Below are 19,502 nucleotides of genomic sequence, written 5' to 3'. Positions count from 1 at the left end.
ACCTCGCCTTCCCAAGCACTGTGCTCTCTGGGTCACCACCGCACCCCTATTTCTTTGACCTCTTTTCTGAACGTTCCCTTGGTCACCTGGCCTTGACCCAGATCTGCATCCCCAAGGACACAGTTTCCCCTATTTCTGCTTACACCTAGACCTCAGGTGGGGACTTGGGCTTGAGCTCTTTCTCTTGGTTCTCTCCACTCTCCTTTCCAGGGTAGACATGGAACTTTGGTGTTGCCCATGTCCAGACACACTGCCCCTGTCCTCTCCCCGCCCTGCTGCCACCCCCCCTGCTCCCCTTATTCGTGCCAACCGTACCACCCACCTGCACCCTGGTCTCAAGTCTTTGGTCTCCTCAGCCTTTCTCTCTCTCCTTTGGTCTCCGATTCCATGATGCAGCCTGTACCTCATCAACAACAGTTGTTGTACCACGGTTAACCACTGTTAAAGCCACAGTGGCCACCATCCCGCCACATTTTTTTTGTTTAAAAAAAAATTTGTTTCAGTGTTTATTTATTTTTGAGACAGAGAGAGACAGAGCATGAGCAGGGGAGGAGCAGCGAGAAAGGGAGACACAGGATCTGAAGCAGGCTCCAGGCTCTGAGCTGTCAGCACAGAGCCCGATGTGGGGCTCAAACTCATCAACTGTGAGATCACGGCCTAAGCTGAAGTCAGATGCTCAACCGACTGAGCCACCCAGGTGCCCCCCCCCCCCGCCGCACTCTCTTCGCCACATTTTTCTAGTGAGCTCCCGCTTCCACTCCCGAGACCACTCAAGGGCCCTAGCCATGCCCTCACCCTTAGGGAGTGAATTTTCTTCCCGGGCATCTGAGGGGACAGTAGCTCTCAAAAGGGCTGCTGCCCCTGCCTTTTGACCACCCAGCCCTCCCCTCCTGCGCTATCCCTGTTGTCCTTACTTGAGCCACAGCAGAGAAGTGTCCCTTCACATGTGCACTGGACCCACACCCTCCAACCTCCTCAGGTTCGTAGCTTCCTAATAATCTTGCCTTTTCCCTCCATCTTCTCTCTCTACTGACTGTCTTCATCAGGATACTGGCATCCACTGTTCTCTTGATGTTCATCTCCTTGCAATCCAACTTCCCTTCTTTCCTTCTTGCTTCCCTAAAATTCAGTCTCCATACCATGAGCTTTATAAAACATAAGTTACTACCGTTCCCACTTAAAAGCCTTCAACAGCTTCCCAAGGCATTTGGAATATCAAAATCGAGTTTCCTTCCCATGGCCTGTGGCTGGCCCTGCCCGATCTTCGGTCACTCACATTTCCTTTTGCTTCTTTAGGAAAGTGAAATCCTTTCCTGTCCAAAAGCCTTATTCCATTCTCTCTGCCTGGAATGCTCTTCTCCCCACTTTTCAAATTTTATACTCCTTTGAAACCTTTAGCTCTGCTTAAGAAGACTTCCCTGACATCCTATGTCCACAGTCTTCCTGTTTTTCTCTTATCTGCATCCTATTCATTTTGGTTTGGCCAAACTCATTCTGATTTGTAATTACACATCTGCGTGTTTACTTGTTTACTTTCTGTCTCTTTCGTTAGCTTTACAACCCACGAGGGCTATGATTATGTTTCCAGTGACAGCAGAGTGCTTGGTACAAAGAAAGAACGCTGCATGAAATAACAGGGAAGAGAGGCTGTGTTTGGGGGTTCACAAAGTGGTGACCAGCTGCTCCCCTGATGGAATCTTCTGCTTCTCCTTATCTAAGCCAATTTAGCATAAAAGTAGTTTGTCACGGGCGTCTGGGTGGCTCAGTCAGTTGAGCGTCTGACTCTTGATTCTGGCTCAGGTCATGGTTTCAGTTTTGTGCGTTCAAGCCCCACGCAAGGCTCTGTGCTGGAGGTGTAGAGCCTGCTTGGATTCTCTCTCTAGTCCTCTCTCTGCCCCTCCCCTGCTTGTGCTTTCTCTGAAAAATAAACATTTATAAAAAAGGTAGTTTTTCACATTTGCAGCATCCAGCAGCTTTGTGAATTCGTTTTGTTTTGAACTCTAGTGGGAAGCCACCCCGTGATCCCTCCATGTACAGAATACTCGGTGTCTAATATTGCTTTAAAAAACGTCAAGTACAACAGCAGTGTAATATGGTGCAAGGAACACAGGCTTGAGAGTCCTGACCTAGCTTTGCTCTTTGGTTCTCATGTTGCTTTTGTCACTCACAGACTTTGTATCGGTTTCCTCATTTGTAAAACAAGAGAACTTTGATTAGAAGAGAGAAGAGTCCCTTCCAGTTCGTATGCTTTTGGCTGCAGGTTACCAGTAGCTTCAGAAATCGATATTTAATGATCTCTTAACTAGAACGTGGAGCCATAGCCGTGATGGTTCTGGGGTTTCTTTCCTTCTGCTTTGCCATTTGCTTGGTCTCCAGGCCAGCCCGTGTGGTCATAAGATAGTGGCTGCAGCTGTAGGCACCACAGCCTCCCGTAAGAGCATCAAGAGCAGAAAGGGATGGGCATGGGGAAGGGCTCTCCTCATGGGTCTCCCTCCTTTCATCAAGAAGTAAACATCCTTCCCAGAAGTACCCTTGCAGACTTCCTTTTGTCTCACAGACCGAACCACCTCATTTATCCCCCTAGACCATCACCTACAAGAGGATTTGCTTAGCCAATATACAGTTCATCCCGGCTCAGGACTAGCCTATATTCAACAGTACTTGATTAAATACAGTTGAGTCCTGTGAACAACAAAAGAGAACGGGCAGGACTGTTGATCTCTGAGGACCTGCCTCATAAATCTAAATTCCTGTGATTCTAAGTGCCTGGCTTTTTAGGGAGGCTGCCTTGTTATCCTGCAGAGACTAATAGATTCTCTGGTGAGGTAATGGACAGGAATAACATTTTTGTAAGGAATGGCTGTACATTCCTGAATGAGGAAGGGAACAGAAAGGGTTTAGAAATAGATGGATTTCTTGGCTAAGGAAAATTCAGTGACCAACTGAGCCCAGCAGGTCGTTTGTAGTAAAGGCCCCACAACTGAGCTGCCAATTGCTGAGAGCTGCCCTTCTTGGGAGCAGAAAAGATTAGGGATCATGGTCACTTACCAGTCAAGGTCTCTGTTAACTTCCTCAACAAACGGTACTGGTTCTCCTGACTGTCCGGGCCATAGCATCAGGTATTCCTAAGTAGAATCTTCTTTTAAACCGATTTGACAACAAATCAGATATGTATTCATAATGGCCATATAATTAAGAACCCACTATATATGTCAAACACCGTGCTAGGTCCTGGGATACCAATACAAAGGGACAAGGTCCTAGTCCTCAGGAGGTTGACATTCTAGTTGAGGGGAAAACACACATAACAGATAAACAAGCTGTATGCCAGGTGTGTGTCTGGGGCCAGAGAGTGGGAGTGGCCACGTCAGCCTGAGGTGATCAGGACAGGAGGTGAGCCTTGAAATAGGAACAGGTGTTTCATCGCTGTTGCGAGCAGCATGGGCCAGGAGGGAGCCGCTGGCTAGGAATGGCAGGCACTGGGTAGGTGGGGTTCTGTGGGTCATGCTGACAAGTATAGGCTTTATACTGCAGGCACAGGAAATTGGACACTTCCCGTAGACAGGTCTTAAGGTAATGTGTATCGAATTAGCTCCCCATTTTCTTCCTAGAGGTTAAGGAAGGATTTTCTTTCATTTCCTCAATACATTACATTGAATACATATTATCGATCAATTATTAATAGCCAACTTTATAGCTTTGCTGTTAACCATATGTGGACTAGTTCATGGCAGAATGTCTACATTGTGTATTGTGATTTCTTGCAATTTTAAGTAAGATTTTAAAGGTTTAAAATTATGAAGAGTGATTTCATATTTGCTAAGTTATTTCCCAGTTTTTATCCACTTTGCTGCTAACAGAGAGAGGGGCATCACCAGAAGTGTTGTTCTCTAGCAGTTTCCAGAGGTATTCAGGGAGGATTCTTCCCATCGTCTGGGACAGATCTCTTGTGTATTTGTGGGGGACCAGAAGGATTCTTGCCCAGAGCCACCAAGGAGTGGTGACTCCTGGGGGCTCCAATTCTCACTTCTTCAACTTTAGTTCAGATGGCACCTTACTGATGAAGCTGCCTTGGAACATCCTCTCGAAAACCGCAGTCCCTGCCGGTCTTGGTCTTCCTTACTCTGCTTTTTCTCTTTTCACACCACACCTCTCCTTCTAACATATCATACAACTTACTGATATGTTTGTTGTTCATTGTAAGTCGTCCCCCCCCCCCCCACACTAGAATGTAAGCTTTTGAAAAGCATGGATCTTATGTGTTCTGTTTACTGATGTAGCTCACCACTTCGAGCAGCGCCTTATAGAAGACCTGTGCTCATAAGTCGGTATGTGGGTAATTAGAAAGCACCCTCTGAGACTTCTCCCACTTCCCACTGACCGTTGTGGTCAACAGAGATGAGCTAGTAAGTCAAGAATGAAAATCTTATTGAGCTTGTTAGAGCAAAACTGTTCATACTGATTTTGCGGGTTTCATGTTGAGGGTAAAAGGCTGTGGTGCCCTTTGAGGGTGAACCTGAAAGGTTGTCATGGGGAAAGGCCATGGAACAAAAGCAGAGGTGGGGGTCTTGGACTCTGGTTACAGAGTACTGCAAACTGACAATAACAGATGATGTTCTTTTGGACAGGTATAAGAGTTTGGTCACTGGGCCCCGAGCGAGAGGAGTCATTGCTGGCCTCTGGGTCCTTGCCTTTGGCATCGGACTGACTCCATTCCTGGGGTGGAACAGTAAAGACAGTGCCATCAACAACTGCACGGAACCCTGGGATGGAGCCACAAATGAAAGCTGTTGCCTTGTGAAGTGTCTTTTTGAGAATGTGGTCCCCATGAGCTACATGGTCTATTTCAACTTCTTTGGGTGTGTCCTGCCCCCACTGCTCATTATGCTGGTGATCTACATCAATATCTTCATAGTGGCCTGCAAGCAGCTTCAGCGCACTGAGCTGATGGACCACTCAAGGACCATCATCCAGCGGGAGATCCATGCAGCCAAGTCCCTGGCCATGATCGTTGGGATTTTTGCTCTGTGCTGGTTGCCAGTACATGCCATCAACTGTGTCACTCTTTTCCAGCCAGCTCGGGCTAAGGATAAGCCCAAGTGGGCAATGAACATGGCCATTCTCCTGTCACATGCCAACTCAGTTGTCAATCCCATCGTCTATGCCTATCGGAACCGAGACTTCCGCTATACTTTTCACAAAATCATCTCCAGGTATGTTCTTTGCCAGATAGATGTCCTCAAGAGTGGGAATGGGCAGCCAGGGGTGCAGCCTGCTCTCAATGTGGGCCTATGACCTAGGTCCTGGCCTCTTTAAGAAGGCATAAATTCACAATAAAGGGACAGACAGGACGTGACCAGCTGATTCCCATTGTTAAAGACAGCTACACCTTGTAAGCATATGGGCTGCCTCTTTTAAGTACTCCCCTGGAGTCACCACATACCTAGCTAATATGTACATGTTATTAGTAGGCTCCAAAGGCTCACAAATGTATTTATGGTTCTTTCTGGATGCTCCCACTGTGTGGATGATGCTGATGGCTTGAATGGATTATAAAAGACTTTTTTTTTTTTTTTTTAAGAGTCTGCCTCTTTTTTGGTAGAAAATGAAACTATTTTACTGTGAAACACTGTGAACTATTGTAATACAAATATTTTTTAATTTAGAAGCAATGGAAAAACAAAAGTTGGACATACTAAAAATACATACTTATTCCTAGGAAGGTGACCAGGAAAATTAAAAGTTTAATTCTTCAGTCAAGAAACTGCTGTATTTATTTGGGGAAATGACACTCTAATAAGTTCTGAAGTAGAGTATCAGATAACAATTTTCCTAACATTCTTCTCCGCATACTGCAAAGCCATACCCTAGAGGAAGAAACTGGAGAAACGGGATCGATCCCTCCTCTTCCAGACTGCGTCTTCCCCTTCTAGAGTTAGGCGGTGATTTTCAGTTCTCTACCAAGCTGACGTTTGGCCAAGTTGCTGGAGCCCAAGTGTGAAAATTTTAATAAGTAAAATCCTAGAACTGTGTATGTGTATGACATGAAATAAAAATAAAACTTAAAAAACAAGCTCAGGGTGCTGAATCTACCTTCTATTCTTTGTTCTGAAGACTGCTTAAAGGGAGAAGTTTATACCCAGCCCAAGCTTCCCAAGTAGGAAAGTCCTGACAGCTTTTGTGTGCTGCGCCTCCACGGAACCCAAGGCTCTGGCCACCAGAGAACGCTGCACCACCTGTGAGCCGGTCACATGGCTCTCCAGCACCTGCACCTCGTGTTTCCTGGGCCGTAAAATCTCTCCCCTCTGTGTGTTCACTGCTGTAATATCTGCACAAGGAAGCTGCAGGTGTGCAAGCCCCGCAGACAGCATGCCTGGCCTTCCAGGCTCCCGTTCTGGCCATGAATGGCTTTCCTTAGGAAGTTCTTCTGGGCTGAGGTGGCCTCATCTTCACTGCCATCTGTCCTTACCCCTCACTCTCTCGGGGTCCAGACGAGTCCCATCTCCCTCCCTTCTAAAACTCTCCTCTTGGAGTCTCTTTTCCGTTTTCTTGTTCAGACTGGAAATCCTTGGTGGTTTCTCTACTTCCTTCAGGGCATGACTTTGTCTCTTCCTTCATTTGGCTTCTTATAAAGCTCAGAAACGCACGCAGAGCAAAACCAGCCCTTTCCTTGCTTCAGATACACCTTTCTAACAATACAGCTTATGTAAGCTTTTTTGGCAACACCACCGGAAGCTAAAGCTCAGTGAAACTAAAACCCCGGAGTGTTTTTATAGTTGCTGCTGCTTAGCCATAGCTCTGCTCTGCTCTTTTGTTGCTGCAGAGTGATTCCCTGGACCCAAAGAAAAGAAGTAACACTTAACTCATCTAAACTTTTTCTTACCAGTTTCATCTACCATTCCAACCTCTTAAAAATTACTAAGTACTTCAGTAACTTAATCTAATTGCAGACAGGGTGTGATAGAGATTAGGGTTTGTTTGAGTCTAAAATGCTTGATTCCACCTCAGAAATTTATCCAAGGGCCTCACAGGCGGGTTCTGATTTTCCACAAGAACTGTATAGAACTTCAAACCATACACACATCCTGGGTTGCAACTCACAGTCTCTTGTCCAGGAGGGAAGAGGGACAGTAACAAGAAGTCTCCAGAAGATTATTTCACCTCTCTTCCACATGAACCACGTGTTTCCTGGTGGGACTTCTATTTTGAAAGATAATGATGCTTAATCTATACCTTTTATGCTTTTTGTTTCTTCTCTGCGAATAATACGTCTGTCAGTTGCTTGTCAGAGACCTTCAGCTGTCGGCAGGTCCCTGTCACCTGGCTAAGATAAACTGCCAAGAGATGCTTGCACTGGAATACAAAACACAACTCCGTTAATCGGCAGGGCCGAGATAACCAAGACCTGTCACTACATTTAGTAGGAAAGGAGTGGGCACACAGATTAAAGACTTGCTGCCTAAAAACTGCAGATAAAGGTGACACAAATGTATTCTTTTCTGGAAATCAGAGGGGATAAAGGAAGTTTTACTTTGCCTGTTGTTTTGGGAAAGTTTAGGCCCAGCTGGCACAGGGTGTATCACCCACAGTGAGAAGCAAGACAGGCCCCTCATTGCAGTCTTTGGCTCTGCCTCTTTCTTCCGGCCTTCAGAAAGCTATTCGCAGCGATGGCGAACGTTCCTTGACCTACTGTGTTGCTCAGTGCTTCCCACAGACTGTCTCACTTAAATCTGTCAGCTACCCCATGAGGACAGGTCTTATCCCCATTCTATCCATGTGCCCAGAGTCTACGCTCCCTTAACCACTGTGCTGTACTACGGGGGAGGGTGGTGAGCAGAACCCTCACAGACAGCAGCCTGTGGGGAAGTGCTGCGCCTTATGTCACAGAACACACAGCTTAGATATTGCAGGGGCCCTAATTTAATCCTGTCATTTTACAGGTGAAACAAACTTAGGGCACATCAGCTGCAAATGCGGCCTTTCAACAATCAGATGCCCAACTTCCCACCGCCATTCCCAAGATGTTTACAAAGTTAACACTGTAAAAGAAAGGGGAAGAATGGAGTGGATACTATAATTCTCCTTGGGAAGACTGACAAAATAGCTCCCTGCTCTTAGGTGGGTAATGCTGTTCTCCTTTGGAACAGGGAGTTGTGTGAGTATGTCTTGCTCCTGCTTGGTGCTCTGGGCTCCTGTGAAATCGGCAGAAATATCAATGTGCTCTCCTGCCCCGTGGTGAAAATCAAGTATGGCTAAGTGTCAGGCTGTCTTATGGGTGTAGTGGGAAGAAATACCTCGTAGCTGAGTTGGGGATATGCAAAGTCACCAGCAGTCCCTTTAGTTCCTATTTTTGTTGGGCCGTCTAATTCCCCAGTGCCAACTTTCAAGATTACCTTGTTGCCCTCCCCAAAGTTTCACCTGTGACCTTTTAAATAAACAATTGGGAAATGAACGTAGATCTAAAAAATGACAGTGCATTTTGGGAGGATAAACCCAAAAGACAGGACTGAAATCCAGGACAGTAAACCATTTGCTTCAACAGGTAGTAAAAATTCTCACTTTGTACAACTCAAACCATGCTAAGGGGGCCAAGAATTTCCCTCCTAATTCGACTGCAGTGGGAAGAGCCTTCCCCATCCTCACCAGCAGGCTGTCACTCTTCCGCAGCACGGAGAAGGCAAACGCAGGACATGAACAGTAATGACAAGAAGCCAAACATGTGTACGTTTTACCAGAACTTCCAAGTACCTATGAAGGAAAGGACAGATGGGATCAGACTTCAAAAGGTGCGCTGGAAAAGCGCTTCCCTCCCCTGAATTTATCCGCCTGATGACTCAGAGCAGCTCTGCAAACCGTACTGGGAAGGGCTGCGGTAACGTCTTACACAAAAGTGAAAACTCAACTTCCCCATGTACAGGTTCTGTCCTTGAGGACTTCAGACCACGAAACAGGAGTTTCAGGCTACTTAAACCATCCACATGAGCCATTTTGTTCCTCCGTCTAGTGATTTACAGGGTCCACTCCATGGGCTGCCTAGAAAAGAGGTGGACGGGAAAGGTCCCCTCAGATACATATTGTGGTGTTTCTCAGCCTTTGGTATCGCACAACATGTGTGTACATTTCTGAAGCTTCCGCCGCACACCTAAACAAAGTGTGGAACAGGTAAAGAGCAAGCAGTGAGGCAGAAATACAGGTCTTCCAGAGAAAGTAGGAAAGGCCTCTTGAAAACCGTTTGAGAGCAGGGAGAATAAATAAAGCAAAGAAGCCTGCAAAAGGGATGACTCAGCGGCTCAGGGTGGAGGTCTCAGAACGAGGCACGCCTGGATCTGCCGATTCACCTAGCAGGATGGCAAGAGGACGCAGACAGGAGGAGGGGTTGGTAAGAGGCCTAGTCCAAGAACAAATCGCCTTGCTGGCAGGCAAGGGACAAAAAGGAGACGTACAGTGAAATTATGATGTGTCTGTGGTGGACAAACTTGTCGGAGAAATCACTTGTTTAAGCCTCTCTACCACCAGGGAGCCCAAACCAAAAATGTTAAGGGCTTCACTCCTGGAGTTAATTTCCAAACTGGAAGTGTAAAATCAGTATCCGAGGAAGCAGAAACATCCTGAAGGTTATTTTACCGTGAGATGCCACTTAGGAATTTGCCACAGGGCTTTCAAATTAGTTTTAGGCTCCAAGATGGCAATCTGAATGAAAAGGCCAGGATGAAAAAAAAAAAAAAAGTCAGCACTCCTAAGACTCTTCCTTCTTTCTCCCCAACAAAGAATAAAGCAACAGGTAAGGCTTCGACAGAATAGCAGTGTTCCAAGTGTCATGCTCGTTTGTCAAACTGACAGCAGCTAGAAAGCAGACTGTTTTCCAATTAATCCTGGGGAAAAACCCAATATCCAGCAGTGACATGAACAATTCTTAGGTCTCCAACTATTACCGATGAATAAAACTTTAGATCTCTTCCTTTATCTATCTCCTATAAGCAGGCACAAGCCTCTGGAATTCTACACTCACTTGAATGGTTCCTCAGCTCCCTTCTTTTTGTGGGTCCCCAATCCATGAGAATACCTCGGATGATGCTGAATAAATGCCAGGTGACTTAGGGATGGGAAGAAATTCTACAGAGGTTCCCTTGCCTGATGCTTTCAAAGGCTGGCTGAGACTAAAAGTAAAATGTTCAAGCGTCCAAGGCAGTAAACACTGTTGTGATAGCAAATTTTGAATTTGCTTCTTCCTTATCTAGCATCAGATGACTAATAAACCCAATAATAAGGTAAAAATCTGAGTCAGAAATGATTAGAACTGGAAATTGACCTCAGGGATCATCTAATTCAATTGCTTTATCCTCCAATGGAAAAATGACCTCCTCTTACAGGAAGTGCCCCACTTCTCCCACTCATAGTCTGGAATGTTCATCCCCAGAAGGAGACAGATTTTAGAAAAAAGTAACACGTATGAACTTCACTTGGAGGACGTCTGCTGTGGTTCCAGTTGGGTTCTAAGAAGTATGACCCACCTAGATGGGCATCCATTCACAAGTATAGTTTTATTTTATGATTGCTCCAAGCCTTTTAGGAGCCATCATAGTGCTAACTGTATTATTTATTGTTTCCTGTGTTCGGTGCCTCTCTCTGAAAGAAGATTATACATTCCTGCCCTATTAAATACCCCTGGCTATGTGACCTGCTTCAGCCAATAAAATGTGAGTAGCCAAGCAGAAACATTAAAGATTGGCACACACCACATCCTCTTTTCTCTCTGCTGTGAGATCCACAATATTCCAGAGAAGGACTGCCACACCAGCTGGGATCCCTGCGTGACGATGTTTTGGAGCAGAGCTGCAATGAACTCTCAGTGGATATGAGGCATGAACGAGACACAAAACTTTGTTTTCGTGAGCCTCTGAAATTTGTTAACCACAGCATAACTTAGCCTCTCCTGACCGATGCCTCCCCCTCCCTACCTGAACCAAAAAAGTTTACAGAAAAGCGACTCAGGTGACAACAACATAGTGGTGACTTTGCAATAATTACCACTGTACCTGGAGGAGAACAGTGCGAGTATCAGGTTGACCTATGGAAAGAGACTAGCAGGATATCAAGATAGTGTCTGACTCAACTTTTATCATGTCAGAGAACCTCTGACTAAAGCCAAATTCTGACTATGTTAGTGTACAAGGAAACCATTAAGGTTAAATTGAGGGTGGACGTAAGATTTCTACAGCTTCATTTAATTCAAAGTCCAAGCTGAAAGCCACAGTACTAGGAAGTTAGCATTTTTATGATGAATAAAGCAATGTGATATGGTACAGGCTGGGTATGAGGGAAGTTAAGTAAGCCGTGGCAACCTTGGAAGAAACAACAAGGCAACGATAATGAAAATATCTCAAACAAAACCTTTCAGACTTTAAGTAATGACCAGATCACAGAACTAGAAGACTAGAGGTGCAGGTCAGGTGTAATGCTAACACTGGAACGGAGACAAAAAGTCAAACTAAACGATGTGGGAAAAACTCACAGGCCCTTCTTGTTCCGGGTACTTTAGCTACATAGAAACCCCCAAAAAACACACTAGGCAGAGAAATGGAAAAACCTCGTCAGGCACAGTATCATTTAATAGCTGTGATCTGTTAAGCCTTCTGTCCTCTAGGTCTGTGACCTAGTCATTACTTAAAACCTGAAAGATTTTGTTTGAGGTATTTTATCTGCTAAGTTCGCCCCGACAAAATTCTAACAGGCAGCCTCTTTTAAGTAAATACGACCCAAAATTTCTAACTGCGGCACTCAACATTAGTCACATCATTTTCCTTAATGAAGAAATGAATGAAGATTTTGCCAGACTGGTTAAGTTATGCTACCATGTGAAACGACGGGTTAATTCACTAACGAAAGGCACCAAGCAGGCTTTGCTCATTCTCTCACTAAGAATTAACGGACATGGTCTCAGCTCTGAGAAGTTCATCATAAATAAACCAGAATCCAAACACTGAAAAACTCCCGTCTCTTCCTGGTCTACAGCAAGACCTAGATTACATACTAGAGCTGATGGCTTTTTTACTCCTTCCAAGCCAGACACAAAATGCCAATGTTCTTCATTCACAACCTTCCCTTCCCTCAATCTCACTGCACTTACGTGGTATCATATAGCTAAATTGGGGGGCGGAGGAGTGGGAATGGAATGTGGCCCCATTTATATATAAAAAGAGACACTGTAGGGCAGCAGTTACAAGTCCCAGCTGCCAGATGTGACTGTTAATTCAGTCTTCTGCATCTCAGTTTCCTGAAAGATAAATACCTTGTTGGGTTTTTGGTGGGAAATAGCAACAAGACATGGAAATCTGAGTCTTTCAGAGTCTGTTCAGAGGCTATTACTTTACAAATCTACCTATCTTAAATTGTAGAGGGCAAAACTAAGGTCCAAGTAGACTGCCTACATCTGGTATACTTAATGAATACTACCTGACAATAGTTTTGAAAGATCACTTCTGACAGATCAATCTGAGCATATAGAAAGACCTCAAAATATTTTGGCATTTGCTTGTAGGCGACAGATAATGAACAAGATGGAAATATCAACCCAGTTTTTTGAGGAAAAGTGCCTGTTATCAAACCTGGGAAAGAAAAGTCGACTATGCTCCGTTAGACTTGAGAAAACAGCCTCTCCACATCATTGCTGGTTCTGTATGTTGCTCCTGGGCAGGGTTAATAAGTCATATTTATCTTAATTACTAATACTTAATTTTACTAAGTTGGGTCAAATGTTCTTCTATAATCCAGGAAATATTTAAGGCTGGTCATCATTTTCCATTGAGATTCATGAAAACATTTTGTCCTAAGGGATTTCCTGCTGAGATAATCCCCACCTCTGGATTTCTACCTGGTAAACACGCCTCCCACTGGGCGATGAGATTAAGGTGATGGACTGTCGATCAACAAGGTCCAAGGCCTGAATGGCTGACGGGCCAAAGATGAACTTCAGCCTGAGAAACAGAGAGGCTACAGGTTAGACTGCCTGTCACCTCAGCAACTTCGCCCAAAGGATCACGACTGGCAGTTGCAAACAATTCATTTCATTTTAATTTGAAAAAAAAAAAGGCAATATAGGAGAAACCCATGTAATTAACCCCCCAGAATGTTACCATGTTTGCAGATAAAACCCTGTTTATACTTCATAGTGCTTCCTGTTCTTATTCTCAACTTCCTTTCATCCCTGAGGCAACTGCATGCATTGGTTGGTTTCCTTCCTGTTAACGTTTTTATATTTTATTATGCTTAGTACATTGAATACGTATACTTCACACACACACACATATACATACGTATACGTATATATACATGTGGTATTGTAAGTTTTTTCATTACCATTTTTTTTAAATTTTATTTAAATGCAGGGGTGCCTGGGTGGCTCAGTTGGTTGAGCGTTCGATTTCGGCTCAGGTCATGATCTCGCAGTCTGTGGGTTCAAGCCCCACATCGGGCTTTGCGCTGACAGCTTGGAGCCTGGAGCCTGCTTCACATTCTGTGTCTCCCTCTCTTTCTGTTCCTCCCCTGCTTGCATTCTGTCTCTCTCTCTCAAAAATAAAGATTAAAACAAAACAAGTTTTTTAAAATTTTTATTTAAATCCAGGTCAGTTAACATATAGCGTAATAATGTTTTCAGGATGTCTTATAAGTTTTAAAACATAAAAGATATATTGTAGGCATTTTTGGCAACCTGTTTTTTTTTTCACTCAATGTGCTTTTAAAAATGATGCATATTATATATATGTATATTCATATATCTATGTATCTATTCATATATCTATATCTGTTAAGATTTTACTTTATTTTACTTAAGGTTTATTTATTTTGAAAGAAAGAGCATGAGCAGGGTAGGGGCAGAGAGAGAGGGAGAGAGAGAGAGAATCCCAAGCAGGCTCCATGCTGTCAGAGCAGAGCCCGATGAGGGGCTCAAGCTCATGAACAGTGAGATCATAACCTGAGCGAAATCAAGAGTCAAGACGCTTAACCAGCTGAGCCATCTAGGCACCCCAAGGTTTTATTTTTAAGTGATCTCTATACCCAATGTGGGGCTTGAACTCACAACCCCGAGATCAAGAGTTGCACGCTCTACCACCTGAGCCAGCCAGGCACCTCAATATATATTTTTTAATTTAACTTTTGAACAATATACCATTGTATGTACATGCATCTTGTTTTTTAAGTACCCTATTGACAGGCATTCTGATCATTTCTATTTCACATTATAAATAATACTCAATTATCCCCGTATATGTCCCTTAGTTCTTCCTGGTTATATAAGTAGAATTGCTGAGCCTTAGGATGTGTGCATTTTTCAACTTTAATAGGTGTTGCCAATAGTTTTCCACAGTGGAAACAGCACAGCCCCACTAGCATTGTTTAAGAGTTCTATTTTCCCACATCCTAACCAATTACAGTATTGTCAGAGTTTTTCTTTCTTTTTTTAAAAAAATTTTATCTTTGAGACAGAGACAGAGTGTGAGTGGGGGAGGGGCAGAGAGAGAGGGAGACACAGAATCTGTGAACCCGCAAACCGTGAGATCATGACCTGAACTGAAGTCGGATGCTTAACCAACTGAGCCCCCCAGGTGCCCCCTTGTCAGTTCTTCATAACCCCTTTGGTGGGTGTTAATTTGTTCTTTTTTGCATTAGTAGTAAAGGCTAACCATCTGTTAAATGATCTATCAGAAAAAAATTTGGTATGTGAAGAAATTCTTGTGTTAAGTGAGAAAGGCTGGGCACAAAATTGGTTATTTAGAAACTCTCAATCATGCTAAAAATTTTTTTCTTAATAAAATTCACAATTATCTCAAAATAAAACATTTAATTTAAATAAAAAGGCAATAAACCCAACTGTAACAGTGATTATCACTGGGTGGTATGATTGTTGACATTTTTCATGTTTTCTTTATTTTCCAATAACATTTTTTTACGGGTAGGAGTTACTTTTATAAACTGGAAAATAAAGTGGCCTGGTTGAACTAAAATGGGAAAGTTAATGTTTTAAAGAACTCATAAGATCTGACAGAAAACATAAAGACAGAGCTACTAACTATTCAAAATTAACACGTTCAACTTCTTCATTTTCCAACAAACCAGTCTCTTTACACAACAAACCATTTGAATGGGAAGAGTTTTAAATTTTTTACATTAAACATATGAAGATTATCTATGGACAAAGAAAAATAAATAAAATTTGGTCATAACTTTATTAATCACAGTTAACTTTAAAAATAAACAAGAGTTTTTAAACCTGCTTTTGTAACTTTATTGTGAATACCTCTTCAATGCAGTATTTTTTATATCACTCTTAATAGTTACAAAGAATTCCATTATAAAGATGAATTACTTTACTTTTCCCCAAACTCCATTTTTGGATAATTAGGGTTTATTAAATCTAATGTGAATAACTAGATTGTTTCCAGGTGGTTTTTTGTTTTTGCTTTTGCTACTATAAGCAATACTGGATGAATATGCTCACTGTAAAATCTTTATGAACATTCATGATTACCTCCTTGGGATACATTCTTTTCAGTGGAATTTGTAAGCCAAAGAATATGTATGTTTTAAAGCTCTTATAACCTGTTGCCAGATTACTTTCCAATTTACACTCCTACCAGCAGGGTATCAATTACCCTTTTCTCCATGCTTTTGCCAACATCTAGGACATTCTTACCAACATCTTTTCTGTGGTAGTCAGTTTTATAGATGGAAAGTTGTGTCATTATTTTAATTTGCATATTTATGATCACTAGTAATATTAACCCTTTTCCCCAAAATTTTTGGCTAATTTACATTTTTATTATTTCCCTATTTTGTTTTAAAAGTAATTTTTTTCTAATATATAATCTCTGTAAAAAATTTAATAGAGAAAAGGTTAAAACCTTTTCTAAACCTAAATTCTATCTCTTTTCCTTCCTCTAAGAAACGCACTGGTACAGGTTGGTATATATCTTTCTAGACCTTTAAAATATAAGCATACTGGGGTGCCTGGGTGGCTCGGTTGGTTAAGAGTCCGACTCTTGATTTCAGCTCAGATCATGATCTCATGGTTGTGAGACTGAACCCTGCATCAGGCTCTGCGTTAGGCATGGAGCTTGCTCTAGATTCTCTCTCTCTCCCTCTCCCTGTGCACCCCCCCCCACTCTCTCTCATTCTCTCTAAATAAATAAATGTGTACATATGCGTATACAATTAAATGTCACTTATTCCTAGGTAGCTTTCACCTTTTTGTTGCTATTGAAAATAGTTATATTTTTGAACTTTGTACGTGAAGGAAAACAATTTTTAATTTCTGTAATACAAAAACTTTATTCTCTTGGTTTTTAAAAAGTTGTATCATCTACAAATAATGATAGCTGTCTTTTCTTACAAATAGGTATGCCTCTAATTTCTTTTTCAGGTGTTAGGCTAACAGCTACAACTTCTAGAACAATGTTAAACAAAAATGACAAATAAGACAACACAAGAATGCCCTGTACTGTCAAATGTGGTATTATTGGCTATTGGACGGATTTTTAACAATCCTGTCAAGAAAACATTGTTCTCAGTTTAGTAAGGGTATTTTTAAAAATCAATAGTTGATGTTGAAAGGATCTGACTTTTAAAACACATTAATGGGGATGCCTGGGTGGCTTAGTCGGTTGAGTATCCGACTCTTGATTTGGCTCAGGTCATGATCTCAATTTGTGAGATCAAACCCTGCGTCGGACTCTGGGCTGACAGTGCAGAGCCTGCTAGGGATTCTCTCCCTCCCTCTCTCTGCTCCTCCCCTGCTCATGCACACATTCTTTCTGTCAAATTAAATAAACTTAAAAAAAAAATGGTTAAAAAAAAAATTACAACAGGATATATACTTACAATGATAAATGCTCATCAGGAACTGTAAAACAAGAATGGAAAGAGAGTTAATCATGTTAAACCAGTGCCCCCACAGGCACAAAAACCTTTAAAAGACTGTAACCAAAAAGGTTTTTGTGTAAGATGGTGATTAAGTCTATGCATCTAATTTTACTTCTTCCAAACACCTCAATAAACAGTAACACAAGGATTTTTTTTTTTTTTTTTTTTTTAATATAAACTCCCAGGGATGAAAGGACAGGGAGAGACAACTGCTAAGATACACTGGAAAATAATTCACAAGACCTGAGGAAACTGAATCCTAAGCTAGCAATGGAGAAAACCAAACAATAATGTACCCTCTTCCCCCCTAAAATCCTCAGAAATTAGTAGCACTGGGTAGTTTTACAGGTAGGGATGAAGCAGGGGGGCTAAAGTAATAAAGACTCTTTTAAAGTAAATTTTAGGGGCTCCTAGGTGGCTCAGTCAAGTGTCCGACTCTTTGATTTCAGCTCAGGTTATGATTTCACAGTTCTGGAGTTCGAGCTGTGTGCTGACAGCTCAGCGCCTGGAGCCTGCTTCGGATTCTATGTCTCCTCTCTCTGCCCCTCCCCCACGTGTGCTCTCTCTCTGTGTCTCTCAAAAATAAATAAACATTAAAAAGAAGAAAAAAAACTTTTCAGACATGTAAAGGTTCAAAAAGTACACCTCATGTGTTCTTCTTCAGGAAGCTACTAGTGTATGTGCTCTATAAAATAAGATAGTAAACCCAGAAAAAGAAAATTGTAGACACACTACACATACAGCTCAACATAGGTAAGAGAATTCCTAGGATAAAAATGGTGAAGGAAGATCTCAGGAGATATCCAGGAGAGCAGTCAGCCCATGTTCGATCAACTCTAAGCTCTAGGAGAGATTTCTATAGGAAAATGAAATTGATAGAACATCTCACTTATCTGAACATCTTGAGCAGGCATTTAGAACACTGGTAAAGAGTTTGAGGTTGAACTGGGGATAAATACATAGAAAATTAAAGAAATAAACACAACCACAACAGCTGTAATTCCAAGGAAAACAAAAAGTTACACAGGAAAGGACAAATAATTGCTTCCTACTGGCCCAAATGTGATACATATCACATCATCATACAAGTGTAAACTCAAATCTTGATCCAAAAAAATTACCATTGAAGGATACAGATCAGGAAGAGTGTATTACTATCTGGGACAAATATTTTGAAATAGCAGAAAAAGGTTCTGCTGGAAATAAACATGAATCAATGGCAGTGGGTCCTCCGTCTCAGCCATGAGCATTAGGGGCACCTATTGGGCCTTCTCCAAGAGTGTCACTGTGTATAGATTAACCCATTCAGACAGACCCGCTTTTTGCAACCACTGTTTGAGCTAACAGATTGGTTTTTCTCCCCATTCTTTTGGGGATTTGAACATGTTTGAATACCTGGCTGGCCTAACCTTTTAAGGGAATATACTATGCTTGTGTTAGCACAGCTTACTTTTCTCAACCCTTTAAAAGCAGGAACTCAAGACAAACCCTTTCGGAGTGCAATCCTTTTTTTTTTTTTTTAAGTTTATTTATTTTGAGGCGGGAGGGGCAGAGAGGAGAGAGACAGTCCCAAGCAGGCTCCACACTGTCAACGCAGAGCCTGACTCTGGGCTTGATCTCACAAAACCAAGAAATCAACCCTAGCCAAAATCAAGAATCCCATGCTTCACCAAATGAGCCACACAGGCGCCCCAAAAGTGCAGTCCTTTTAAAACAAAAGCCACCCAAGTGAATAAGCAGTGGCAGTTTTGAGTCCTGAACTACTATTAAGTGACTCTTTTTACACTGGTTAAGTAATTCTAACTTGTCAATGCATTTTCATTAGAATTATCGTCTTAATACTACTATGCTGAGAACACATCTTGAGATCACCTCGGTGATTTGGTAAGCATAGTCACAGAGCATCCTCTGCTGGTCAGAGAAATAAAAGGTGCTTTCACAAGATCCCGATTAATTCCAGTTATTGCGTATGCATTTGGGTTTTGTGGCTCTAAAATATTTGGTGCACGCAGGGTACAAGAGGATTAACTTTAAAATTAATTTAAGATTTTAGGGGCGGGGATACTACAGGCAAGTTGAGTAATTCAGAACCCCACCTTTCCGAACGTTCCTGCAGACTCCCGTGCCTTCCGCTGTCCCAGCCCGATGCCCCTTCTGAAGGGTTTCGGGACAGCGCTCAGCACTTCTGTTCCTACAGCCCCCCTGGCCTGCAGGGAACCACTGCGCTGCTCCCTGAACAAATTTAGATCTTCTTTTCCTTCCTTTCTTTTCTATTTATCTTTTACGATAAATAGAGAACTGGGGCTTGGTAATGGAACCAGACGGAATAAAACACCCAGAGACCGGGGCATGGAGCGCGGGGGCGGGGCCCCAACCCGGCGCCCCGCAGGCCCAGGGAACTCCGCCTCTCGCCTCCCCGCCCCGTCGTGCCAGGTCCACCGCCCGCAACGCAGCTACGCACGCCCTCCGGCCCGTACTTCGCGCGTTCTCCTGCACAGCCGCGGCCATCTCACTCAGGAGCTCCTCCACGACAGCGGGCAACGTGAGCCCAGCCAAGGCGGCGGCCATGGCGTCATAAACTATGG

At 42.9% G+C, this 19,502-nt stretch overlaps 2 protein-coding genes across 4 annotated transcripts in view; one reads left to right on the top strand and one right to left on the bottom strand.

Moving 5' to 3' along the window:
* ADORA2B (adenosine A2b receptor) overlaps positions 1–6,073 on the top strand; it is a 25,936-nt gene extending 19,863 nt beyond the window's left edge. Inside the window, exon 2 of the mRNA XM_045487500.1 lies at positions 4,629–6,073. Coding sequence (XP_045343456.1) covers positions 4,629–5,295 — 667 coding nt within the window. The 3' untranslated portion in view covers positions 5,296–6,073. The remainder of the gene's footprint in view (positions 1–4,628) is intronic.
* ZSWIM7 (zinc finger SWIM-type containing 7) lies at positions 5,638–19,502 on the bottom strand. 3 transcript variants are annotated; one of them, XM_045487511.1, is made up of 6 exons: positions 19,395–19,488; positions 16,876–16,897; positions 12,872–12,974; positions 8,644–8,748; positions 8,109–8,192; positions 7,246–7,353 (listed from the first exon to the last, which is right to left on the bottom strand). In XM_045487511.1, the coding sequence occupies exons 1-5, from the start codon at positions 19,483–19,485 to the stop codon at positions 8,115–8,117; spliced, it is 399 nt and encodes a 132-aa protein (XP_045343467.1). In that variant the 5' UTR covers positions 19,486–19,488; the 3' UTR covers positions 7,246–7,353; positions 8,109–8,114. The 3 variants fall into 3 exon arrangements, with proteins under 3 accessions (XP_045343466.1, XP_045343465.1, XP_045343467.1); XM_045487510.1 differs by lacking the exon at positions 8,109–8,192 and having other exon boundaries at positions 5,638–7,353; positions 19,395–19,502; XM_045487509.1 differs by lacking the exon at positions 8,109–8,192 and having other exon boundaries at positions 5,638–7,353; positions 8,560–8,748.

This window comes from Leopardus geoffroyi, chromosome E1 (assembly GCF_018350155.1).
Source record: "Leopardus geoffroyi isolate Oge1 chromosome E1, O.geoffroyi_Oge1_pat1.0, whole genome shotgun sequence".
Lineage (NCBI taxonomy): Eukaryota > Metazoa > Chordata > Mammalia > Carnivora > Felidae > Leopardus > Leopardus geoffroyi.
Note: the sequence above shows the minus strand (reverse complement) of the source record. Positions and strands in the feature narration are given on the sequence as shown.

Bases quoted from the DNA above. Each gene is read 5' to 3' on its own strand.
- ZSWIM7 (XM_045487509.1), bottom strand. From the start codon at position 19,485: ATGGCCGCCGCCTTGGCTGGGCTCACGTTGCCCGCTGTCGTGGAGGAG. The intron at 8,749-12,871 runs GTAGAAATCCAG...TTTCCTTCATAG, and splicing joins GTGGGAGGCGTGTTTACCAG to GTACTTGGAAGTTCTGGTAA. The intron at 7,354-8,559 runs GTGAGAATTTTT...TTTGTATTCCAG, and splicing joins CATGGTTTGAGTTGTACAAA to TGCAAGCATCTCTTGGCAGT.